At 42.3% G+C, this 27390-nt stretch overlaps 2 protein-coding genes across 14 annotated transcripts in view; one reads left to right on the forward strand and one right to left on the reverse strand.

Moving 5' to 3' along the window:
- Positions 1-20619, reverse strand: part of SLC26A8 (solute carrier family 26 member 8) — an 87625-nt gene extending 67006 nt beyond the window's left edge. Inside the window, exons 1-2 of one of the 4 annotated variants that reach the window (XM_053244580.1) lie at positions 20467-20619; positions 3487-3674 (exon numbers count right to left, since the gene is read on the reverse strand). In XM_053244580.1, the coding sequence (XP_053100555.1) occupies positions 3487-3659 (173 nt within the window). In that variant the 5' untranslated portion in view covers positions 3660-3674; positions 20467-20619. Of the gene's footprint in view, positions 1-3486; positions 3675-4715; positions 4783-20466 lie in introns of those variants that run through there. The other 3 variants (XM_053244577.1, XM_053244578.1, XM_053244579.1) reach the window with 3 other exon arrangements.
- The window catches only part of SHISAL2A (shisa like 2A), a 60070-nt gene continuing 53262 nt past the window's right edge, over positions 20583-27390 (forward strand). For 7 of the 10 annotated variants that reach the window (XM_053244599.1, XM_053244600.1, XM_053244591.1 and 4 more), the window contains exon 1: positions 20583-21138. In XM_053244599.1, coding sequence (XP_053100574.1) covers positions 20957-21138 — 182 coding nt within the window. In that variant the 5' untranslated portion in view covers positions 20583-20956. Of the gene's footprint in view, positions 21139-21611; positions 21671-22715; positions 22791-27390 lie in introns of those variants that run through there. The other 3 variants (XM_053244601.1, XM_053244592.1, XM_053244593.1) reach the window with 3 other exon arrangements.

Genomic DNA, 27390 nt, shown 5'->3' on the forward strand with positions numbered 1-27390 from the left:
GCCCAGAGCGGTGTACTACATACTTGAGTTTCTCTTTCACAACAACCCTGCGAAGTAGATTAGGCTGAGAGAGAAGTGACTGGCCCAGAGTCACCCAGCTAGTTTCATGGCTGAATGGGGATTTGAACTCAGGTCTCCCTGGTCCTAGTCCAGCACTCTAACCACTACACCACGCTGGCTGAAATTGATTTGACAGCACACTTTACCTTTTATACATTCGGTATCCTCTGCTGTAAAGACAGATGCAAAGAACTCATTCAGCTTCTCTGCAATCTCCATATCCTCCTTAATAATCCCTTTCACTCCCTTGTCATCTAATGGTCCTAGAGGTGTCCTGCTTCTGATGTTTTTATTATTCCCCTTGATGCTTTTAGCTATATGTTCCTCAAACTCTCTTTTCACATCCCTTATTATCTCCTTGCATTTCTTTTGGCAGAGTTTGTGTTCCTTTCTCCTCTCTTCATTTGGTAAGCACTTCCATTTTCTGAAGGAAGTCTTCTTCCCTTTTATAGCTTCCATGATTCTACTTGTTAGCCATGCTGGTATTCTCCTGAACTTGGTAGTACTTTCCCTTCTTTTTGGTATATGCCAAGTAGTACATGCTCCTTAAAACTTTTCCAGATCAAATGTGTGTGAGTGTGGGGGGTGGGGATCCATCTGCTTTATCTTACCAGTCAGCCCTGCAAGTAACGGCAATAGTAAAAACGGTTCTTTCCTGACGCATTATAAGTCTAATGTTCTAAGACACCATGTATGTACTCAAGCATACTAATTGTTTCCCCCACTGACTGGGAGTCATGCACAGGTCAGACACTGGTTAGGGGTCAAAGTTTGGGTGATATGGAGGGTGCCAAGAATCAGAAATATGGGGGTGCAGAAGTGTAGCCAAGCCTGGCAACAATAATCCTAAACACACCTATCTGGAGGAGAGTAAAACTGATTTCAATAGAGCTTACTTCCAAGTAACTACACTTCGTATGGTAAATGTTGTTATTGGATTCTAGAAGCCAAGAAAACGATTCTTCTCTCTGAATATTAAGTTTAGCCAGCCAGAAAAGGATTCCTAGAACTGGAAGATTTCTAGCACCTATTGATGGGGCTTTGTTTATAGGAATTACCGTATTTTATGGACTATAAGACTCACTTTTTTCCTCGAAAAATATCCGCCAAAATTCAGGAGCGTCTTATATGTTTTAACAGTTTAATAAGTTAAAACTCTGCAAAACTGGATTAAAATTAAGGTGCGTCTTATAGTCCATAGCGTCTTATAGTCCGTAAAATACGGTATATGCCCACCAGCCAATAATATTGCCCAATTAAGCAGTAATGGGCTGGATGAGGGAGAATAAACTGAAGCTGAATCCAGATAAGATGGAGGTACTTATTGTGCGGGGTCAGAACTCTAGAGACGATTTTGATCTGCCTGTTGTAGATGGGGTCACACTTCCCCAAAAGGAACAGGTTCCCAGTCTGGGAGTACTTCTGGATTCACACTTCTCCCTGGTTTCTCAGATTGAGGAGGTGGCCAGGGGTGCTTTCTATCAGCTCCGACTGATACAGCAGCTGTGCCTGTTTCTCGAGATCAATGACCTCAAAACAGTGGTACATCTGTTGGTAACCTCCAGACTTGATTTTTGTAATGAGCTCTATGTGGGGCTGCCTTTGTACGTAGTCCAGAAACTTCAGTTGGTTCAGAATGCGGCAACCAGGTTGGTCTCCGGGTCATCTTGGAGAGACCATGTTACTCCTTTACCGATGGAGTTACACTGGCTGCCAATAGGTTTCCGGACAAAATACAAAGTGCTAGTTATAACTTACAAAGCCCTAAACAGCTTAGGCCCTGGGTATTGAAGAGATCGTCTTCTTTATTACAAGCCCCACCGCCCATTGAGGTCATCTGAGGAGGTCCGTCTCCAGTTACCGCCAACTCGTTTGGTGGCTACACAGAGATGGGCCTTCTCGGTCATTGCCCAGAGATTGTGGAATGTGCTCCCTGCTGAGATATGATCTTCCCCATCTCTGGCAATTTTCAAAAAACACCTGAAAGCCCATCTTTTTGCCCAAGCTTTCTCAGCTTCCTAATATTTTGAGGTTTTAATCTCTGATAATTTTTAAATTGTTAAAGTTTTTGTATATGTTTTTAAACTGGTTTTATGTTATTGTAAACTTCCCAGAGATGAAAGTTTGGGGCGGTATACAAATTTGATAAATAAATAAATAAATAAATTTGGTTTCTATTGACTGTTTACTTTAGCCCTATTCAAACATTATGCTATACATGCATTCAGGTAGAAATGAACATGTTTTTGTGTCAATGACTTTACATGCTTTCATTTAAAAATGAACATGGGTAAAAGTCCCTGAAATGCATGGTACAGATGGGAAGTGTTCTGCTGTTATGCGCATTTAGCAGAACGTGTGAACAACAGTATATATGTACAAATCTGTACATGTGTACACTGTACACAGATTGTATGTGTGTTGCACATAAGGTATGAATAGGGCTCAAGTGACCATCTAAAATGAATTTCTGGTTTTTCTAATATAGACTCCTCAGAACTTGACTTCTCTTGTCAAGGACCTGTAAGTTCTGATTTGTGCTAGAGACAGATCAAATCCAGCAGATCCAAATTGCTGCTAATATATATATATTTACTGTACATATATATATTTACTGTACATATATACAAAAGAGCAGCCATGTCTTCTTGGTGGGTCCTTTTTCAGACTGAAAGGCCTGGGGACCAAATTTTCATTTAAAGCTTTCCTTCCTCCTCTTCTCATTTGGAATTGATGCTGATGTGCCCCCCTCCATGTGTGAGCTGCAGGGCAATTATGATTATTCCCCTACCCTCCAAAAAGCCCTGCTTCTCTTTCCCAGCAGTCCTTGATAAATTGCTCCTAGCTGAATTGCACCTAGCTTGAGCTAACTTAATTGTTTGCATAATACCTCCAACACTTCATAAGACCTTCAAAACTTCTTCAGATTGTTTCTGTAATTCCCAGAATCATTGTCTCTCTCCTCCTTTTTGTTTTTACTGAATATTTAGCTTGAAGAAGAGTTCTAGGGAACACAATAGCTTGCTCACTACTTTGTGATGTTTTAGGTTGTTCAGAAAAGTATATTTTTTCCCAATGGACTAGTACAGCTACCTGCAACTTTAATCGTATTTTATGTGAATTCATATTATTGGTTATGTGAATCATACAAGCAGGCATATTTTGTAAAGGGTGGCTGACAACCCTGACTAAATTACTCTTGAGTATTCCCACTGGAATTTATGGAACAAATTCATCATAACTAACTTATCCCATTAATGTTAATGAATTATCATGAATAATTTAGTCCAGATGTCAGCCAGCAGTGCTCTAACAATTTCTAACATGCTGCAGGAAATTGGGGTCTGTGGTTGATGTTGCTGCTTACTTAAAATAGAATGTATCAGTGTTTCTTCAAAGGAACAAAATTCCTGATATAATGCTTACCTGCAATGGATCTTACGTTTCGTTCGAGAACTGTCAAAATCCTTGCTGGTTTGGGAATGGAACTTTTGGTCATGATCTTGTTGGAATGCTTCTTCATTGTACACTTTTCTATTGATATTATATGTCACCCTTATTGGCTGTCTCTGATAGACACCATAAACATCTGAGTTCATTTAGTCACAGTGGTCCTGGCATATGAACAAAAATAACTGACATCAGAAACATTTTTAAAGGTTTCCTCTTTCGAGACTATAATGCTACTTAAATCAATAGAATAATGGGGCCAAGCATTATTCTAGAGACTGAAATTCTTAATTCACAAAACAGGATTATTGACCAATGCACACACCCTACATCATCAATTCCTAGCACTTGAGAAAGATTATAGTTCAACAGGTTTTAGATATGATCCAAAAGAAAAATAATATCTGAAATCTTATATGTAAATAAATATGTAAATAAATTAAAATAAATACATGAAACATTCTCATACTCTTTCATTTTGAAAGGATTCAAAATATCTTAATGCATATTAGTCATTCTATAACCCTTCATTCATCCTTTGAAATTCATGAGTAAGGAGCATACATAAATAATATTTTCTATTTCAGATAAACTAATCCAAAGCAATTACCATCTCTCCATTCCATAATCACATTACTAATGTAGGTTGGAAAAGCAGGGGGATTTTTTAAAATGACAAAATGGTGATTAGTGGATTAAGGAATAGTCCGCATTAAGAAATAGTCTGCATTACATTACTTTTTAATATGCAACATAATGTTGATTTAAGATAAAAGAGTAGGTTGCCAGGAGTCGACACCGACTCAATGGCACAACTTTACTTACTTTACTTTAACCCAGTTTTGCCGTGAGACATGCTCACTCACTTGGGGTTAATAATTCCTTTTTCACTATTATGTACACCCACGATCTTGGCCCCCCAAGGATCAACTAAGATGTCACATAAAGAGCTGCAACCATCTACTTTACCTTATCAGGAAGAGTTCAGTAGGACTCTTTTACAGTATCTCTGCCTGAGCACAGTCAAGGCGAGAACATGGGGTGGGACTACTGCTCAAAATACACCCAGGCCAGAACACATAACATCTTAAAAGAGTAATGGGTTTTATTTATGATACAGGACATAGTCAGTTAACAAATATAAGAAAGTTACTAACTAATACTCATACTACAGTAATTATTATTTCATCAGTTTTCTTCCTTACCACCTTCTTTCAGCCAACCTTCTTCTTCAACTTCCCCTCTCAACTGTCATTCCCCAGTGCCAGTCACTCTACTCTCCCAACATTCCATCTCATTCTTCAGCTATCACTCATCCTTGCTCTCATGCATCCTTGGTACACACCCCTCTTTCAAGTAACTGTCCAAATCTGATGGACCATGGCAACAAAGGACAATTATTAAAAGGTAACTACAGGTATAAGAATAAAAATGTTATATTGTAAAATATGCAACCTTTAACATTGTCCAATTTTGTATTGCCATGTAGCACTTCAATTTTAGAGAAGACTTTGGATACAGCATCAGATGCAATATTTCCTTGCTCTTTCATATGTGTAGTATTGAAATTGTAGCCTTTTAAAACTAAACTCAGTTGAAGCAGCTTACTGTTACTTCCTTTTGTATTATGTAATCAGCACAAAGGTGAATGAATGATAAGCAGTAATGCACATTTCCTTCCCCACAACTAAGTTCTTGATTTCCCTAGTGTCCAAACTGTCACCAAACACTCTTCCAACAACAGCCACCTCTCTAGGCAGTAATTTCTTGCTTAGACACACAACTGGATGTAAATTCCCATCTGTCCCAACTTGCTGCAATTCTGCTCATACTAACCTAACATCTAAGGCATTGGTACTCACAACAAAAGGTTTATTAAAATCAGGTACAATGAGTAATGGACTGGTCCACTTTACCTTATCACAAAGACGTTTCAGACACAGGTCAGTGAGATCTGTAGCTATATTACAATTTTTTAAAATTTAAAAAACTCTTATTTAAAACACTATAAGCCCAAAGAAGGTTTGTACCTGGGGGGTGTGTGTGTATGTGTGTGTGTGTGTGTGTGTGTGTGTGTGTGTACTGGCCAGTTTGCAACAGCATCTACTTCAGTGGGTTCTGATTTTATATTTCCCACTCCTACTTTGTAGCCTTGGGAGATACAAAATATCTTCCAAAGCAATTTGATACTTTGGTGCATTTACAGTTAGCTCAGCTTTTGAATGCAGTTTAAAACAGTACCCCCCTTATGTTGAAGGGATATATACAGTGAGCCGTCATCATTATCATAATCATCATCATTCTTTATTATGGTTACTGATCAGATAGATAGATATAAATTTATTTGGTCATTGACCAGCAAATACTGATATATATCCTGTAAGTCAGAAATCCTTATTTCTTCTTAGTTCTCATCCGTTTGTTGCTCTTGTTGGAACTCTGAGGAAGGATTTTTAAGCCCACTTCCTTAGGGAAAGTATGTTTATGAGATCACCTGGCATTCTGTGTTAGGGATGTGCACGGAATCGGTTCGGAGGCCCTTGATGGGCCTCTGAACTGCTTTGAAGAACTGGCGGTTCTGCTGGTTCAAAGATGGTGGGGGTCTCCCTTTAAGAGTGAGGGGAGGGTGCATTTACCCACTTTCCACCTGCCGGCATCGGTTTTTCTAACAGCCCATCAGGGCAGCAGCATACCTCCCTGCCTCCCCATTGCTCTCATCTTCCGGATATCGGCGCATGCCGGCACAGCACAATTGTAGGACACCTCAGCAGTGTAGTTTGTGATCCACTCCAATTCAAGATGGCGGACACACAAACATTTGAGGTACAAATGGGCTAACTTGTGAACTGCTTAACTGATTTGAACCAAATTTGCTACAGCTGTAGGGACACATAAGGTGTCTTTGGTATCTTTATGAAAGATACCAATATACTCCATTGCTTTTAGACAAAACCCTTCAATTTAATGTGTATGGTACTTGCTGGTCAGCAAATGTTATATATTTGTTAATTTGCCCATGTAACAAGTTATATAAACCACTCGCTCATTGAAAATAAGAATATAAAGAACACATGTGCACTTTTAAAGTTGGGAAAGGTTAAATAACATTAATTAAACACTTTCAAAATCACCACCATTTTAGGAATTTTAAAGTAATGATCATTGATACAGTTGAATCACATAAATATTATAGCGTGGACAAACGGAAGATATTGACATAGAAGGAGACCAAATGGATTTTTCTAATGAATAGTATGATTCCCAATGGTTTAAATGACAAAACAGAATATTCAGGTTTTCTGTAAAACAATCATGATACAGCCTATGCTTGATAAAAATTTTTGAGATATCTTTAATTCAAATAGAAAGAACAAGAGAAGATCCTGAATATGAGTCTCTTTAAAGCTTAATCATGCTTAACTAGCACAGCAGAATATAACTACATCTGCCAATAAGTTAATCGAGATAACAATGCCAGGTACTATATAAGAATTAGGCTACCAGAGCCAGAAGAGAGCAGTTCTTAAAAGGCATAGAAGGGAAAAACACACTACAAAAAACAATTTGCCAAGACTATAAGGTAATTGATTGAGATTTTGTTCTCATTGCAATAGTTTTACCACCTTGAGGGTTAACCCAAAAAACTGCACATGTATGACCTATATTACAAATAATGGTATGTGGAGAATAAGAAGTGTATATTGAAGCTCAGAATGGGCAATGAAGACTACTAACAACAGGTTATTACATTCAGAATTTATTATTTAATAATCCAGCATAGACCATCATGATTGTTTTAAAGATAGTAGGGATATTAGCGGAACCACGGAGGCGTGGTCCGGCACTGGGGGGTATGTAGCTTTAAGGGTGTGTGGGGGGTAATACTTACCCCTCCGGCCGCTTTTCCCCCTCCGGCGTGTGACTTTTTAGCAAAGTTTTTGGGGCGCCACCCCTGCCCCCGTTGTTGCCCGGCAAAATGGGAAGTTGAGCACACGCATGCGCCCGACGCAGCATGAGCCTGTTGCCACCACCGCGCACCGCAGACGTCACACGTTGCATGCGCACGCAACGTGTGACATGTGTGGCACGCACGCATGGCGGTGACAGGTGCATGCCGCAACAGGCACATGCGTTCACTCAACTTCCCCTTTTGCCGGGCAATGACGGGGGCAGGGGCGGCAGGGAGGAACGCTGCCGGTCCAAAAACATTGCTAAAAAGTCGAGCGCCGGAGCGGGAAAAGGGGCAGGAGGGGTAAGTACTACCCCCCACCCTTAAAGCTACATACCCCCCAGTGCTGGACCGCCAGACCGGCCCCAATCCGGGCCGGTTCGGAGGCCTCTAACATGGCCCCGGATCAGTCTGGTGCACATCCCTAAAAGATAGATACAGATAAAACGCGAAAAATTAGAATATCGTGCAAAAGTCCATTAATTTCAGTAATGCAAATTAAAAGGTGAAACTGATATATGAGATAGATGCATTACATGCAAAGTGAGATAAGTCAAGCCTTAATTTGTTATAATTGTGATGATCATGGCGTACAGCTCATGAGAACTCCAAATCCACAATCCCAGAAAATTAGAATATTGTGAAAAGGTTCAACAGTCTAGGCTCCAGGTGTCCCACTCCAATCAGCTAATCAATCCATAACACCTGCAAAGGGTTCCTGAGCCTTTAAATGGTCTCTCAGTCTGGTTCATTAGGAATCACAATCATGGGAAAGACTGCTGACTTGACAGTTGTGCAGAAAATCATCATTGACACCCTCCATAAGGAGGGAAAGCCTCAAAAGGTAATTGCAAAAGAAGTTGGATGTTCCCAAAGTGCTGTATCAAAGCACATTAATAGAAAGTTATGTGGAAGGGAAAAGTGTGGAAGAAAAAGGTGCACAAGCAGCAGGGATGACCGCAGCCTGGAGAGGATTGTCAGGAAAAGGCCATTCAAAAGTGTTGGGGACTTTCACAAGGAGTGGACTGAGGCTGGAGTTAGTGCATCAAGAGTCACCACACACAGACGGATCCTGGACATGGGCTTCAAATGTCGTATTCCTCTTGTCAAGCCGCTCCTGAACAACAAACAACGTCAGAAGCGTCTTACCTGGGCTCAAGAAAAAAAGAACTGGTCTGTTGCTCAGTGGTCCAAAGTCCTCTTTTCTGATGAGAGCAACTTTTGCATCTCATTTGGAAACCAAGGACCCAGAGTCTGGAGGAAGAATGGAGAGGCACACAATGCAAGATGCTTGAAGTCCAGTGTGAAGTTTCCACAGTCTGTGTTGATTTGGGGAGCCATGTCATCTGCTGGTGTTGGTCTACTGTGCTTCATTAAGTCCAGGGTCAACGCAGCCGTCTATCAGGAGATTTTGGAGCACTTCATGCTTCCTTCCGCAGACGAGCTGTATGGGGATGCTGACTTCATTTTCCAGCAGGACTTGGCACCTGCCCACACTGCCAAAAGTACCAAAACCTGGTTCAATGGCCATGGGATTACTGTGCTTGATTGGCCAGCAAACTCGCCTGACCTGAACCCCATAGAGAATCTATGGGGCATTGCCAAGAGAAGGATGAGAGACATAAAAATTCAGAAGAGCTGAAGGCCGCTATTGAAGCATCCTGGTCTTCCATAACACCTCAGCAGTGCCACAGGCTGATAGCATCCATGCCACACCGCATTGAGGCAGTAATTGCTGCAAAAGGGGCCCAAACCAAGTACTGAATACATATGCATGCTTATACTTTTCAGAGGTCCGATATTGTTCTATTTACAAACCTTGTTTTATTGGTTTCATGTAATATTCTAATTTTCTGGGATTGTGGATTTGGGGTTTTCATGAGCTGTACGCCATGATCATCACAATTATAACAAATTAAGGCTTGACTTATCTCGCTTTGCATGTAATGCGTCTATCTCATATATCAGTTTCACCTTTTAATTTGCATTACTGAAATTAATGAACTTTTGCACGATATTCTAATTTTTCGAGTTTCACCTGTAGATACTAGTGACTGAAACTGAAGAAGTATGAAACATAGAATTAGTGCAATCTGTTTTTCAGTGATTAGCATTTGCAGATGTCTTGGCCCCATTTCAGCTTTGTAGTTATCTAATCATGTAGAACCCATTGTTTCATTTTCAGCCATTACAATTAGACAAACAATTATTTTTGGACATTTATTATTCTCTCGTCAGAGATATGCAAACATAGTTTAAGATCTATTATTGTACCCAGCTCGTTCACCATAATTATTTTGTTATTGTGTGATAAAGCATATTTTGCATGACTGAAATATGTTGTAAGAATGAAACACATACTGAGGCTCTCCACATGAGCAGTGTAGAGAGCTGAGGAGGGTTTGGTGGGGAGAGCAGGCTTGACCTGCACATGAGCACTCTGCCCTCCCTGGGCAGCTGGATTGGCCACCCACATGATTACCATCTCCATCACAGAGCTGGTTGGGGTGGTGGGGATCGGGGTCCTCCTGGCTCTGGGGGGACCCCTGACACTGGGAGGCTTGTTATAGCCTCTGGGTTGGGGGTCTACTCATGTGTTGCTGCCTAACCGATTTGAACCAAATTTGGTACAGTAAAGGGACACCTCAATGGCATAGTTTTGATGTAAACTGCACTATGCCATTTTTGGAAGGCTGGTATATAAATAAAATAAATCAAATAGTTTGTGGTGATGTCATCCACCCCAATTCAAGATGGTGGATGTGTGAATGTTTAAGGCTGAAGTGGGCTAACTTGTGAAGATGGTAATTATCAATTAAGATTAGAGTGAAAGGAAAGTAGGCAGATTAGTTCTTACCAGGAGCATAACTATTGTAGGGCAAGGGGAGACAGTTGTCTGGGGGCCCATGGCCTTGCCCCCCCCCGAGGCAAGTCACATGACTGACTCCCCCAGCCACGCACCCGCCTGGGCTTCCTTCAGTTGTATTCATCCTCCAAAATTGATGTGAATGTTAAGACCTGGAGCTACCAGAACAGCATTATTAATTAATTAATTAATCAATCAATCAATTAATTATTTCAATTTCTATACCGCCCTTCCAAAAATAGCTCAGGGTGGTTTACAAAGAGAAACAATAAATAAATAAGATGGCTCCCTGTCCCCAAAGGGCTCACATTCTAAAACGAAACATAAGATAGACACCAGCAACAGTCACTTGTCTCTGGACCCACTCCAACTAGTCATGTGCACGGACCGGTTCGGAGGCCATTCTAAAGGCCTCCAGACCGGTCCGGACACAGGGTGGTTTTGGTTTGGATAGATGGGTGGGGGGTTCCAATAAAGATAGGGGGGGCTTTACTTACCCCTCCCAACAAAGGCACCATATTTTTGTGAGCAATCGGGCGGCAGGATATCTCCCTGCCGCCCGCTTCAATCCCCGCTCGGTGTGGCTCCTCGTTTTGTATACAGAATCAGGCGGCAGGATAGCTCCCAGTCCCTGCCGCCCCCTACAAAGCCCCGCTCGGCTGGTGGCCGCCCCCTTCAAGCCCCCTGCAGCCCCCAAGAAGACCCCTGCCGCCCCCTTCTTGCTAAATTTCTCCCCATTGCAAGAGGACGCTAGGAGAACTCCCTGCCGTCCCCTTCCCCTTTGCCGGCTGGGCTGCAAATGGCTTCTAGGAAGCTATTTGCATCCCAGCACGGGCGGCAGGAGAACTCCCTGCCGTCCCCTTTGCCGGCTGGGCTGCAAATGGCTTCTAGGAAGCCTTTTGCGCACTCGCGCAAAAGGCTTCCTAGAAGCCATTTGCAGCCCAGCCGGCAAAGGGGAAGGGGACGGCAGGGAGTTCTCCTAGCGTCCTCTTGCAATGGGGAGAAATTTAGCAAGAAGGGGGCGGCAGGGGTCTTCTTGGGGGCGGCAGTGGGCTTGAAGGGGGCAGCCACCAGCCGAGCGGGGCTTTGTAGGGGGCGGCAGGGACTGGGAGCTATCCTGCCACCCGATTCTGTATACAAAACGAGGAGCCGCGCCGAGCGGGGATTGAAGCGGGCGGCAGGGAGATATCCTGCTGCCCGATTGCTCACAAAAATACGGTGCCTTTGTTGGGAGGGGTAAGTAAAACCCCCCTATCTTTATTGGAACCCCCCACCCCAGTGCCGGACCACAGCTCCGCGGTTCCGTGCACACCCCTAACTCCAACCTTGCTACACCCCTGGTTCTTACCAGAAGAACTTGTCTGTGTATGATTTACAAGGATTTGGAAAGTTCCCTCTCTCTCCCTATGTTTTCCTCCAACCATTCCTGCAAAAGACTTCTATTTTTCCTACCAACAGGTAGAGTGTGTATCTCACCTTTAATCTCCTGTTTCCAATTCCAAACTCCCACCTTGGCCACTTCCAATGCCAAGTCATTCCCAATCAATTTAGGAGTGGGCAATTCATCATGGATTCCACTTCCCATGTACCTTTCCATTCTTTATTCCTTATCTGAATGTTAGTCGTAGCAACAATAAAAGCAGGTCTTCCCAGTCCTTTAATTACAATTTGTTTAACTGGGTGGAACTGATCAGGACCCACAAGGTTAGATTTAACCAAGGTTAAATCACCCCAGCACCAGAATCTCTCCACCTTAGAACAATGCTACAGTTACAGTAGATAACTTAAAAGGAGCAACCTCTGATTCATTCCAGGTAACTGAAGTCACTGCTTTTGGTCTGGCTGGCTGAATTCTCAGGGCTTTTGAAAACTAGAACTTTGACCTGGCTCCCTGTTCCCACAATTAAAGCATTTCTCTCACTCCCTCCCATTACCTCTAGATAAAGACCCTATGCATGAAGCTTTATTAAGACTTTTAGGCCAAAACTCATCTTGACTTAAAAAAACCCTCAACAGGTACTTAAGTCTTAGGTCTAGAGTCACAGGGGAAAAGATGTTTTCCAACTATCCCTCACCACAGAGCAACACTATCGGTTATAGGCTTTTTGTCTTGCACAACTCCTCTATACAACGCTTCTGTACTCCACAGGCTGTATTCTGTAGAATTGTTCAAGTTCAATAAAATTTGTTACAGCATATCAAGTTATAGCTTTGGACCCATCCAACCATTGATTCAGCAGACAGTCCATATTATATTATTATTATTTCTTGATTACACAGTCAGACAGGTGTTATTGACTGGTTTGTTTTATCCAGACTTCGAGTCCTTCCCAAAGACTTGGGATGGCTGAATTTTATTATCAATGTTGTTTCTGTTATTATAGATATCGTTGCAGAATATAGGCTGTTCCCAGTAAAGTTGCTTTTTGTAACTGGCTGATGGTGATTTCTGTGTCCCCTATGGTGTTGAGGTGCTCTTCAAGGTCTTTTGGAATTGCACCTAGGGGCCAATTACCACTGGGATTACTTTGGTCTTTTTCTGCCACAGCCTTTCGATTTCAATTTGTAGATCTTTGTATTTGGTGATTTTTTCTATTTCTTTTTCTTCTATTCTGCTATCCCCTGGTATTGCTATGTCGATTATTTTAACTTGTTTTTCTTTCTTCTCCGCTACAGTTATATCTGGTGTATTGTGTGGCAGATTTTTATTTGTTTGTAGTCGGAAGTCCCATAATATTTTTGCATTCATTTTCTACAACTTTTTCAATTTTATGGTCCCACCCATTTTTGGCTACAGGTAGCTTGTATTTTTTGCAGATGCTCCAGTGTATCATTCTTGTCATGCCTTTATTTGTAGTCAGTCTGTGCGATCTTTTTACAACAGCTGATTAGGTGGTCCACTGTTTCATCTGCTTCTTTACAAAGGCAGCACTTGCTGTTTGTTGCTGATTTTTTGACTTTTGCTCTTATTGCATTTGTTCTTAGTGCCTGTTCTTGTGCAGCCAGTATTAAACCCTCTGTTTCTTTTTTCAAGTTGCCATTCTTAAGCCATTGCCAGGTCTTGGTGATGTCTGATTTTCCACTTATATTGTGCAAATATTGACCATGCAGTGGCTTCTTTCTCCATTTTTCTGCTCGGTTCTTGACTTGTTCTTTCTTGTAGGCCTGCTTTCTTTCATTGGTGTTGAATAGTTTCGCATTATTGACCATTTTAAGTGCATCTTCTTTACTGTCCTTTATATATTCTTCAAAGCCTCTTTCCTCCTCCTCTACTGTTTGATGGACTTGCAGCATTCCTCTTCCACCTGAGCTGCAAGGGTGGAATAGCCTATCCACATCACTGCGGGGTGCAGAGCATGATTGATGGTCATGATTTTCCTGGTCTTACGATCTAGCGTCTCTAGCTCTGCCTGGGTCCAGTCTATTATTCCTGCAGTGTATCTGATAACAGGTACAGCCCAGGTGTTTATGGCGTGTATGGTGTTCCCGCCATTGAGTTTGGACTTTAGGATTTTTCTAACTCTCCCGATGTATTCACTTCCAATTTTTCTTTTAACTTCAGTGTGTGCAATGTTATCAGCCTGGAGAATGCCCAAGTATTTGTAATGTTCTTTCTCTTCCAGGTTCTTGATGTTGCTTCCATTGGGCAGTTCTATTCCTTCTGTTTTTGTTATTTTTCCTCTTGTTCATTATTAATGCAGCACACTTGTCTAGTCCAAACTCCATTGCTATATTGCTACTGAATATACGGACAGTGTTTAGCAGTGATTCAATATTATTATTATTGATTGATTGATTGATTGATTTTTTTTAAAATTCCATTTCTATACCACCCTTCCAGAAATGGCTCAGGTCGGTTTACAGGGCAGCCCATCTTGCTAAGTGTTTTCATCTAGGTTTCTTCCTCAGAGCCCTTTGGCTGTGCTCAGGAGTTAAGTCAAGTTGTTTTCAGATTTTTTTAATAAAGCATAGTCTTTTACCTCCTCCATCCAAATAAGCCTGCCTGTTTGTTCTGAATCAGAAGAGTCAGAGGAGGAGCAGGAGGATTTGGTTGGGAGTGCAGGCTCAGAAACACAGCAGAAGGATTTGGCTGTGAGAACAGACTCTGAAGCTGAGGTGGAACGGCAGCAAATAGGGGAATCTGAACAGCTGGTAGAGATGAGGGATGAAGAGATTGATCAGGAGGAAGCTGGAATTTCACCTGTGTTAAGAAGACATCTCAAGAGAAAGGCTCAGTGGGAGACCTGCAGGTGTAAGATCTCGGGAGAGGGAATAGAAATGCTGAGTCAGGACAGCCTGATTGGCTGCCGGTTATCTCGAGCCCTATACCAAACAAACGCTGTTCCTGAGACAGTACTGTCAGCAACGTTGCCTACTGCAGATAGTGTTCCTCATACTTATAATTGTCCAACCTTTCTTGTTTCAGCCTGTCCTTGTTTTGATCCTTCCTTGCTTCTTTATGTTAGTTATTGCTCAGATATAGTAGAGGGGGGTAAATAGTTTAGTTTCAAGGGGACTTTATTTTATTTCTACTACTTTATCTTTGAAAGTCATCCATCGCTTTTGTCCGTGCAGCTAAGCTGCTACTTTCTTATCTACAGAATTTCTATCTTGACTCACAGAAGTGGAGCTGAAGGGACCATAAATCCTGTCAGGTCAGCCGTGCCAACATATTTACAACACCCCCTGTCTGTTATCTGCCCCCCAGGACTGGCTGCTGTGCTGAGGTGAGGCCTTGAAGGACTGGGGCCCGGGGAGGAGGGTGACTTGGAAGTTTCCTGGATTCCATCTGCCTAGAGCTGTCTGCTCAGGACTGTATAGGGGTCTGCCAGTGGCGGTAGGGTCACCACCAAAGCGGCCATGACGACTATGGGCCTATTTTTGGACCTCTCAGCAGCTTTTGATACTATCAACCATAATATCTTTCTGGCGCGTCTGAGGGGGTTGGGAGTGAGAAGCACTGCTCTGCTCATCAGGAGATTTGGTGCAGGGTGTTATCAATATGCTGATGACACCCAAATATACTTCTCCATGTCAGCATCATCGGGAGAGGGCATAACCTCCCTAAATGCCTGTCTGGAGTTGGTAATGGGCTGGATGAGGGATAACAAACTGAGACTGAATCCAGATGAGACAGAGATACTCATTGTGCAGGGTCGAAACTCAGGAGACGATTTTGATCTGCATATTCTGGATGGGGTCACACTTCCCTGGAAGGAACAGGTATGCAGTCTGAGGGTGCTTCTGGATCCAAGTCTTTCCCTGGTGTCCCAGGTTTATGCAGTGGCCAGAGGTGTCTTCTATGAGCTTCAGCTGATACCCCAGCTGCGTCCACTTCTTGAGATAGATGACCTCAAAACAGTGGTACATCTGCTGGTAACCTCCAGACTAGATTACTGTAATGCGCTCTATGTGGGGCTGCCCTTGTACGTAGTCTGGAAACTACAGTTGGTTCAGAATGCGGCAGCCAGACTGGTCTCTGGGTCATCTAGGAGAGACCATATTACTCCTGTATTGAAGGAGTTACACTGGCTGCCGATATGTTTCTGAGCAAAATACAAGGTGTTAGTTATAACCTATAAAGTCCTAAACAGCTTGGGCCCTGGGTTTTTAAGAGAATGTCTTCTTCATTATGAACCCCACCGCCCACTGAGATCATCAGGAGAGGTCCGTCTGTATTTGCCAGAGGCTTGTCTGGTGGCTACTCAGGGACTTATCCGTTGCTGCCCCAAGGCTTTGGAATGTGCTCCCTAATGAAATAAGAGCCTCCCCATCTCTGACAATTTTTAAGAAGTCTTTAAAGACACATCTGTTAACCCAGGCTTTTAACTGATACTGTTTTGATTGTTTTTAATGTTGTTTTAGAATATTGTTTTTAAAATTTTAAATTGTTGTGTTTTAAATTTCTTGTGTTTTTGTTTTTAACTAATGTTTTAATGCTTTTATCTTGTTGTAAACCGCCCAGAGACATAAGTTTTGGGTGGTATAAAAATAAATAAATAAATCCTCAACTCTCCATACAGCTCACTTAAACTGCCACAAATGTGAACTTCAAGGTAAATCATGCATTCATCATCTGGTAAAGGAAAGTCGTGTCATCGAGTCGGTGTCGACTCCTAGTGACCACAGAGCCCTGTGGTTTTCTTTGGTAGAGTACAGGAGTGGTTTACCATTGCCTCCTCTGGCACAATATAAGATGATGCCTTTCAGCACTTTCCTATATCGCTGCTGCAGTCGGATATTGTAATGAAGTAAAGTTAGGGGAAGGGTGGAATGCTTTTAGTGAAATGGATTCACTTGGACATATAAAGTTTTGTTAAATATTTGAAGTGTACTGAAGTGATTATTTATTTTATTATGATTTAAGTGTATAATTTAAAAGCACTAAAATGACAATCAATACATTTTAGACATGATATTTAAACTTCTTATTTAATGCATGACACAGTGAAAGGCATAAGAGATGCACAACTGGGAGGAACATTCAGAATAGACTGAGGGCAAAAGTGTTTTCCCTTATGTCCCATAAAAATAAAACATTGTCAAGTATTAATGATTTTTCCTCTTTTATCATTCCACAAGGATAACCATCCTAATTCACCCGACAAATATATTTGATGCAACAGAATTCGTTTCTATTTTTACAGCATTTATCTTACAAACTAGTATTTGTGGAGATTTTTCCAGAGCAGAGTGGTTAACAAGAGAGACCAACTGGGATTAAAGAGCTCATATCAAGCCAAACAAATTACAATTTTGAGTGAAATATTTAACAGAATGGAGAATCAATGAGGCAGAAAAGGAGGAAAATAGATTTTACGTGGCCATGCTAGTGATTTCAAGATGACCCCAGAGACGTTGATGAGCAGATGGTATTTGGGTTCTATTGATCTTTTAAAAAAATGTATTAGTGGAAAATATCTTCAAAAAAGAATCAGTTAGACAAATAATGAAAATGTCATCCCTTAATACTCATTGAGCCTTGTTCCCAGAAGATGAATCAGATACCTTCTAGTAGCCATTCAATACCTCCATCCAATGACAGAAAAGAGCAGCATTATTCTTTGTCAGTAACCTCATTATAATTTATTAAAGATTTAAATATTATGGAAGTTGCCATGATATATAGGCTGAGTTCAGTCATACAGGATAAGTATAGTTACAGCTGGCTGAGGCTGTAACTGCAGTACACCCAAAATTGTGAAACCACAGTTGCAGGCCAAAAGCTAACTTCATTTTGCCTCGCCAAACTGCAATTGGAACCTTTGGTTTTCTCTAACTTTCACTGCCAATGACGGCAGTTTTGCCACCAAAGTGTGATACCCAACTGCTGACTCAGCAATAACAGTGATTTCACACTCATTTCCAAACCCCAGTCATAGAGGCAGCAGAGCATACCCACCCAAGGATGTGGCTGCTCCATGCTTTCAGCACTTCACACTGGCAGCCTCTCAGGAAAACTGGCCATGCCCCCTCCTGTCAGCCATGCAGCTATGGAGTTGCCAGGCTACAGGGATGTCACCACACCCTTGCCCTGGACTGGCCAGACTGTCAAGCCGCACAGCTGCTTGGGGGCACCCCAATTCCCACTCTATCCTTTGCTTCCCCCACTGGTAGGGATGTGTACGAACTGGCGGTTCAGCCAGTTTGATGGTGGGGGTTTACCTTTAAGAAGCAGGGAGGGTGCTCTTACCCTCCCCCATTGCATTTCCCCTGCCAGTGCTGTGATTAAAAATGGTCCTGCGGGGCGGCAGCATACCTCCTTGCCACCCCAGTGCATGTTGGACCAGAAGTGCCTGGTATATGATGAACGCAATGTGCATGTCGGACCAGAAGTGCCCCGTGTGCGTGCATGAACGCAATGTGCATGTCGAACCAGCTGTCGCCGGTTCCATGCACATCCCTACCCACAGGTAGGCAAGTGGGCATGGTCAGAGGGCATGGGATGACAGGATGGGCACTCAGTGCTTTGCTCCTCACTAAGGGAGCAACAGTCATGTATGTACACAAGCACAAACACTCCAAGCAGCAGCACAAGCAGGGCACCCCATGATGGCACCAGGAGGGGGGCAAATGGATGGGAGGGGAGAGTATAAAAGGCAGACCCAAGCAGGGAAGCTGGAGCAGCCAAGTTCTATTTTTCACAGAGAAAGGGTGGGAAAGGGGGCCCCAGCCCCTTCCCCTGGGGTGCATGCATGCAATATTGGCCATACCTCCTGAGAAGAACCATCCTGGGTTACACTTAGATATTGGTTATTTTAACTTAGCAATAAAGCCAAGTGTCTCGATAAAATCTTAGACATCCTCTCTTAGACATCCTCCTTGGATCTTATGGTACTGCTTATAGAAACAGCACAAACAGTGATTAAACGCATTAAGAAGGATACTACACCCCTTATTGAGGAATTGAAGCAAAAATTAGGGGAGAGAGAATTTCAGGAGAAATCAGGGACATTGGATAAAGAATTGGAAACAAGGAACGCAAAGAGGTTAAATACAGCAAATTTATTAAGAGATCTAAAGGATTATGAAAATGATTGAGTGTATTCATGGCAGAAAGAAAAGAATGGTTGGAATATTAAAAGGAAATCGGTGTCATTTGCTTCTTTCTTTGGATATGAGCACAGATATCGAAAACCCTGTGGAAGACAATGAGGCACATAATTCTATGCATCCACAAGAACATAGGAAGCTGCCATATACTGAGTCATACCATTGGTCTATCTAGCCCAATATTGTCTTCACAGACTGGCAGTGGCTTCTCCAAGGTTGCAGGCAGGAATCTCTCTCAGCCCGATCTTGGAGAAGCCAGGGAGGGAACTTGGAACCTTCTGCTCTTCCCAGAGCAGCTTCATCCCCTGAGGGGAATATCTTGCAGTGCTCGCACATCAAGTCTCCCATTCAGATGCAACCAGGGCAGACCCTGCTTAGCTATGGGGACAAGTCATGCTTGCTACCACAAGACCAGCTCTCCTCCCTATAGGAAGCTGCCATATACTGAGTCAGACCATTGGTCTATCTAGCTCAGTATTGTCTTCACAGACTGGCAGTGGCTCCTCCAAGGTTGCAGGCAGGAATCTCTCTCAGCCCTATCTTGGAGAAGCCAGGGAGGGAACTTGCAACCTAGATGCTCTTCCCAGAGCAGCTCCATCCCCTGAGGGGAATATCTTACAGTGCTCACACTTCTAGTCTCCCTTTTATATGCAACCAGGGCAGACCCCGCTTACCTAAGGGGACAATTCATGCTTGCTAGCACAAGACCAGCTGTCCTCTCCAATCTTTATCTTCCATCTTTGGGCGATGATAGACCACCAACAGTAGTATACAATTGCCAGTGAAGAAGACTTAATACATTCAAAACGCGTCTGGCAACAATACAGGAGAGATCAGATGCTGGCAAGATCACAATATGATGCTTCATCTTCCAACTAAAGCACAATACTGGGAACATTTATGCACACTCAGGGGCGTAGCTAGGAGACAGGGGGCCGTATTCATCCCTCTCTCTGGCGGCCTCCCCAGAATAAGGGAGACGATGAAGAAAATAGGGAGGGATGGAACTGGAGGGCCCTCAGAAGCTGGGGGCCCGTGTTCTTTGAACCCTTTTGCTCAATTATAGCTACGTCCCTGTGTACACTTCTCCCATTTAAACAGCAATCTTGAATATAAACTATTGGATTTAATATGGAGAGCGCCTCAGACAATTTCATATTAGTTTTATTGAGATTCATAGTTATATTTTGATCCAGTTCTATAATCTTTTGTATAGTTGGACAGTGTTTTAAAACCATACAGTTTTATCACTATTAAAATATTCATATATAATATTTGGATTCTTTTTTTATGCTTATGCAAGGACTTATGGCAACACTAGTAGTTCACACTAACCCAATTTTAACATGACATCCCCCAAATGTGAAAAAATTGAAAAGCCCAAATAGGACAGTTTACTGGGGATGGGTACCAAAAACAAGGATTTTCTTTGAAAAATAAGTGGGACAACGTAAACGCTGGAAAGGAGTGGAACAGATGGGAATTCTTTCTCGTTAAATAAAAGGCAGGCAACAAACAGTGGAATATGTTAGAGACAGTGGGAAACTATTTTAGATCTGCAACCCTTCCAATATTACACATAACTTACCCTGCCTGGAAGGGGCTACTAGCTCATGGGGGTAGGGGTAGAACTGCTCCTTTCTAGTACTGGCGCAGAGGTAGTTGTCGTTGCTTAGGCGAAAGGTATAACAACATTTTTTTCTTCATCACGTGAGCTAGAAAGGCTCGAGAATTCCGCGGTTGGTTTCTCTTCACAGAACTGCTGGGCTAACTTTGGAGGGGCGGGGCTTTTGAACAGGGAGGTGTGGCGTGACCGAGCGCCCGAAAGGAGTCCGCTCTTGGGGAAACGACGAGCCGGCAGCGGAGGTAGAAGAAGCGCGCTGGTCTCGGTTTTGTAGTTGCTGGACGCGGCAACGAAGAAGGAGAGCCGGTTTCTGCCGCGCACTCGAGTTGCGCTTTTCCAGCCTCCGCGTCGTAGCAGCACCTTTCCTGCCTCCGGTGGTCACTTCACTGCTCCTTTGTTGTGTCGCTCCAGGGAGTCGCCGAGCGTAGTAGCCCCTCAAGACTTCGACTGCACCATGAGCGCCGAATGTACGAGTTACATGAACGCCGACAAGGTGCTGGTGAGCGCCTTTAGCTGCCCGCGGGAGGACGGCCAGGCGAGCGCGATCTATTGTTGCGGCTTCCAGGATGTCAAGTACTGTTGCGATGACCCGAACAGCTTCTTCCCCTACGAGCACAACTATATGTGGTGGCTCAGGTGAGACCAGAGAGGAGATTGGCGGAAGCCATCAGAGAACTACGGGGACCCAGCGACCACCACAGTGCCAGGGCCTTTGGGGAGGGGGCGCCTGCTGGTGGTTTGTTTTAATGGTGCTGAAACTTAAATCATTCTGGAAGTCATAGCTGCTGCCCAGGAAGCCCTCCCCTCATAATCTCGTATGTAGCGAAGGGCTGTAATTGTACTCAGTGGTGTAATTGTGCTCTGCATATATGCCCAGAGAGATAGCATTATTGCATGCTCCACATGTTTCAGTGCTGAGTCTTCGCACTGGGCCGAGTTTGGGCACAAATTAGGTCCAGGGGATAGCCGAGCTCTACTATAGATAGTGGTATTGTTGTACAAACTGATGATCTAAAAATGATATTTAAGAGAACTTGTAAACCAACTGAATGGCTAGAGTTTGCTATGACAACTGTTGTTTTTTTGACGGTTTCTTACCCTACATTTAGATGTGAGTGTCCACAGAATAAACAGATCAGGACAGTCTTCTCTTCCCCAGCCTCGAAAGGTAAAGTGTGCCATCAAGTTGATGTTGATTCCTGGCAACCACAGAGCCCTGTGGTTGTCTTTGGTAGAATATCGGAGGGGTTTACCTTTGCCTCCTCTCATAATGCCTTTCATCAGCATTTTCCTATATTGCTGCTGCCTGATATAGGTGTTTCCCATAGACTGGGAAACATACCTAGTGGGGTTATTTGCGGAAATATTGTGTAGGGATGAATGCTGAAGATGCCTTAACATAAAACAGTTACATGTAACATAACCCACATCATACTTTTAACCACCTCTTTTTCTCTCTTTTAAAACTCACAAAGTGATAGAAGGATGGATTTTTCACCACTCTTCTAATTCATCTTTTTAAAATTATAGTGATTCTAATTATTATTTAGTTTATTTAAAAAATTTATGATGGCAATTAGAGTGGCAAATCCTATTTAACATTGGTGGCTGAGAATACAGAACCAGAGAGTTGTAGTTATACCATACTAATTCTTAAGTGTTCTTGTGAGGGATTGCTGATCAGCAGGCACACACTTGTTGACTCAATCTACTTGCACAATGGTACTGAGTGCAGGAGATGAGAGTTCGTGTACTGTAGGAACAGAAAATGTGTCCCATGAGCCAAGAAGTTCCTGGCTCAAAATCTCATCTCAGTTGGGTGGTACTAATATTATTTCAGTCTCAGTCTCTTGTTTGCAATATGAAGGTATCCTTATATGGCTGTTGTAAGGATTGCTGCAATAATACAGCCTTGAAAATTGCTGTAATAATGCAATCTACCAAAGTTTTGTAGCCTGGAAAAAATCTGACTTGCTTGCCAACACATATTTATGTATGTTTGTGGGTTGGGGAAAAAAAGCTAACTATGGTAAAGCTTCCATGCCTGAACACTTGGAGGTGGTAACTAAGAACCGCCTCCAAGTGATCAAGCATGGATTACCATAGGCAATCTGGTGAGTGACAATTTTCAGGCTTTTAATAATGAATGGATAGTACTTTGAATACTCTTAAAGCTGTATATAAATGCTAAGTAGGTTTTTTGTTTGTTTTAGAGTCAACTCAACTCAACTCATTCTTTATTCTGAGTGCTAGGTGAAAGACATGCAAGTGATGACCAAGAATTGCTGATTCAGACAATATCTGAATCAGCTCAGCTCAGTCTTGCAAATAATTGCTTATGCAAGTGGTTGCATGAGGTGTGTACATCAGTTGAGATTGATGGGTTTGGCTCTGAAATCCTTCATGCACAGGAACATTGCTTTGGTTTTTTTAAAATAATAAATGGATCACAATTTCACAAAAGTCCTCTTCTTTTACATTACTCTTCTCACACAAGTGGACCAGTTATTTGTGAAAGCGAGACAGTTCAAATATTTATAATATGTTCAAATATAACACAAAGGAAACTTTTCCCCTGGCCTAAGGGATATTTTCAAGAATAACATAAAGGGAACTTATTTGCCCTATTCAGACATTATGCTGTTTCAGTGTACAGATGTCTGTACACTCATGCATGTTCTTGTGTGAATGACTGTACCTGTGTTCATTTTAAAAGTGAACCTGGACACAGGCCCCTCAAATGCAGAATCCAGATAGGAAGTGTACTGCTGTACCTGTGTTCAACATTATTATTATTATTATTATTATTAATAATAATTCAATTTCTATACTGCCCTTCCAAATATGGCTCAGGGTGGTTTACACAGAGAAATAACAAATAAATAGGATGGATTACACTTATGGATTACACATTATTACACTTATGGATTACACATTATTAACATAACGTGTGAATAACTGTACCTATGTTCAGATCTGTACCTGTAGACTCAGTACACTTTTATGAGTGCTGAGTGTAATATGTGAATAGAGGTAGAGACATCTGTACTATCAAACTGTGAGTCTGTGTAGGCAGGTCTGTCTGCCTCATGTAGCAGAGTAGCTAATATGTAGAGCCAATCCACACAACCATTCTCTGGGCCTACATTCAATCTGCACTGACCTTTTCCTTAGCCTTGGTTAAGTAATCATCTGAACATTCCAGCATTTTGATTTTCCTGACCACCCCAAGCAATCTTTTTCAAGTGTTTGTGATAACAGGGGAAACTGTGGCCTAAGTGAGTGCTGAGGTGCTTAATCGTGTTACCATCTCACCTATTCAGTCCAGGCTGATAAAAGCAGAGCAGAATGAATAAAACCCTCAAAACCTGCCTAGAGATGTACATATCAGGCAGTATAAAAATATGATTGATGGATAGATAGATAGATATGTAGATGTAGCAAATTGCAGCCCTTAACACCATGTGAGGAGGAAACATGCTTTTGAGTTTGAGTACCTCTCTTTAAATATTAACATATAATTGGCACAAACTTAATTGGCCAAATTAGATGATTCACCTGTTGTATGATTGGGGCCTTGTGCTTTATTTTTCATATGTAAATAGCCATTGTCCAGGGCCTCAGTCTGGATTAGGACCATGATATAGGGGAGGGGCTTTAACCACTTGCGTCATATGGTCCCAATATGGATCACCCTACCAAAGGCTACTATTGCTCGGAGGGGGGTTCTCATTGTCACCACTGTTCCCTCTAAGATGTGCGCGCACTCACAAGTTTTCCAATGTCCACTCAGTTAATTTTAGATCCCGCTCAGGTTGAATTAGGAAGGCCCCACTCTGAATGCATGTGCGCACACAGTGCCTTGATACTGCCACCCAGAACAAAACTCATTCCGCACGGAGATGAAACAAATTAGAGGGACCACTGATTGTCACCAATACAAATATATACCTCCTACATCTCATTGCCATTTGTCTCCACTATTTTACTCCCCCCTGCCCCCCAATGTATAAATATATGCCTGCCAATTGAAAATAACAGCTTATGCATCTGATGAAGTCGACTTTACTCTGGGAAGGTTTAACTACCCAGAGATGGAAGTTTGGGGTGATCTACAAATTGGAAAAATAACTAAATAAATAAGTTGATACTCAATGTTAGAGCATCTGCTTTGCATGCAGAAGCTCCCAGGTTCAATCCCGGTCATCTCCAGGTAGGGCTAGGAAAGAGTCTTGCCTGAAAACCTGGTGAGTTGTTGCCAGTCAGAGTAGACAGTACTGAGTGAGATTGACCAATGGTGTCACTCAGTGTAAGGCAGCTTCCTATGTTAATCTTTAGAGTGCCACAGACCTCAAAGGCTTAAGACTGAAAATATTAACATTAAGCCTTTGTGAATACCAGGAGTAGATTGTCTGTAACACAGCTATTGAAAAAGTAGTTTGACAGGCATGACATGGCTAAAATTAGCTTGGTGAAAGCCACATCGTGACATTTTAAGATATCTCAGTTCATCATGCTTGTTAAAGATGGATAACTTGCTGACTTGCATACTAAGGGCAAACTAAATGTTATATGCAAATGTAGCCCCCCTCCAATTATCCTCCCCCCATATATATATATATATATATATATATATATATATGAAAAGCAGTTACCGACTGGGGCCATTACGAGCAGAGAAATGGCAGGAGAAGGGATGCTTAAACTGGTTCCTGTAACAGGGATGCCCAGATGTTGACTACAACTCCCATAATCCCCATCCAAAGGCCATTCTAGCTGGAGATGTAGGAATTTCAGTTAAAAACATCTGGGAATTCTTGTTACAGGAAACTCTGTTCTCCACCTTCCATTTTTATGCTCCAAATGCCTTTCCAGCTGTGTTCCAGATGCATGTGTACCCTTGCAAATATACATCTTCATGCAAGGGGAAGCACTTTGGGAACAATTTGGAGTAGAAAAATATCTGGTAGAGAGTTAAGCATGCACCCCTCTACCACTTCTCTGCCTCAATCCCCCTACCTACTTTTCACCCTAGAAAAATGGTGTCAGGCCACCCTTACATGATTTACATGTAAATGTAGTTTTCTCCTGGGAGCTCAGAATAGCAGACAAAACTCTGCCTATTACTTGCCAGCATAATTTTTCTTAGATGGCCAATTTTGAGCAATGTAAAATTTATCTGCTTTCTCTCCTCTTTTGTTGTAATGAAGCACTTTTCAAATTACAATGTGCCAAAGTGCATCCACATGAAAATCAGCTCCCCCATTTCAGCTATACCTTCCTCCTAGTTTTTCCTTCATAGATATGAGCTCTTGTATTGAAAAAAGTATCTCAATAATTAGTGACTGATTTAAATACTGAGCAAGCTTGCAAGTTCTCCAGGGCGCCTTCCAGATTACATGCTACAACAGCAGTAGTTTACTTTGGCTTGGCAGGATTGTATATAAAGAATGTTGTGCAAAGCCACCAGCAGGGGGGAGCAGTCTTTTCTAGCTTGCACAAACCTCCTACAACAGGAAAATACAGCTCTCTTCCCTCCGCCAACGTTGTAGCACTGTAACGCAAAGATAAAACCCGAAAGAAGGCATCGGAAATGTAAACAGCACCTTGTTGACAGCGCAGGGACTGCGTTGTTAGAACACAGGCTGCACAGAAGCACACTTAATGGACAAGTAGTGACACTGTTGTAGTGTATAATCTGGAAAGTGCCATGAGTACTTCTTTAGGCTGAACAATAAGCACTCATGGCTCAAAGTAAATAGATGCCTGAAGCAGGGTGCACGGTGCCAGCTCATTGGCTGTGCCCCATCAGCCCCACCCCCTTTCTCTCCCTCCATTTATTTATTACAACTTCTTCTCCTTGCTTCCCCCTCCTAAGGCATGCTCCGCCTGTTGTGCCAACCAGAATTTGATTAACCTCTGTTAGGTGTGAGACAGATCTCAGATTGCATTGAGGATAAAGAAACAAACTTTATCCTAGTTTGCATTAGTGGGATAAAGAAACAAAAATGGCTGTTTCAATTTTGGAAAATATAACATGTAACAATTACTCAGCTCGGTCTCTAGCAGTAATTAGAACACACAGGTGACAGGTCCCTGGCAAGGCAACGAGCAGAAGTAAAGAGAAACATTGTAGTGTTTATATTAGCAAATCTGGAGATTAATTTTAGGTAGTATAGTAGGAAAAGTCTATAGGAGCAAGTTTAGATAATAGTACGTAATGGTGCAGTTGGGAAATGACTTGCAAGCCAGAGGTTGGTGGTTTGAATCCCCACTGGTGTGTTTCCACTGGGAAACACCTATATTGGGCAGCAGCAATATAAGAACATGCTGAAAGGCATCATCTTACACTGTGCGGGAGGAGGGAATGGTAAACCTGTTGAGTCGACACCAACTCGATAGCATACTTTACTTTATCTTACCTGCTGGTTGGAGACAAGGAATTACCATATTTTGGCCTTTGGATTTTTTTCTAAACAACCCACATAGCTATGAGATTTAAGTACTAACCTATGCAGGCAGATGGTGCTGCTACATTTTGTGTGACTGAGGTATACCATGTGTTATAAAATATGTACACAGGAGGCATTTCTCTGTAGGAATTAAGAAGAAATTTGCATGAAGACTGAAACTTACATAAATGTTTTCACATATAAGTTTTAACCTTTTTATAACCACTGTTTTTTCAGACACAGGATTGTTTTGTTTTACCTAGAGAAGCTTTCAAAATAATCATATTTTGATTATTAACTGCATTCTGAAGAGATCAGTCCATTCTACATCCTTAGGACTCTACCACCACATTCTGGGGTGTGTGTGTGTGTGTATGGAGGGGGGAACCAACAGAGAAAGATACAGAACCTTGTTTGTTAGTGAGTGGCCTTAAAT

Source organism: Hemicordylus capensis, chromosome 4 (assembly GCF_027244095.1).
Source record: "Hemicordylus capensis ecotype Gifberg chromosome 4, rHemCap1.1.pri, whole genome shotgun sequence".
NCBI classification, from domain to species: domain Eukaryota; kingdom Metazoa; phylum Chordata; class Lepidosauria; order Squamata; family Cordylidae; genus Hemicordylus; species Hemicordylus capensis.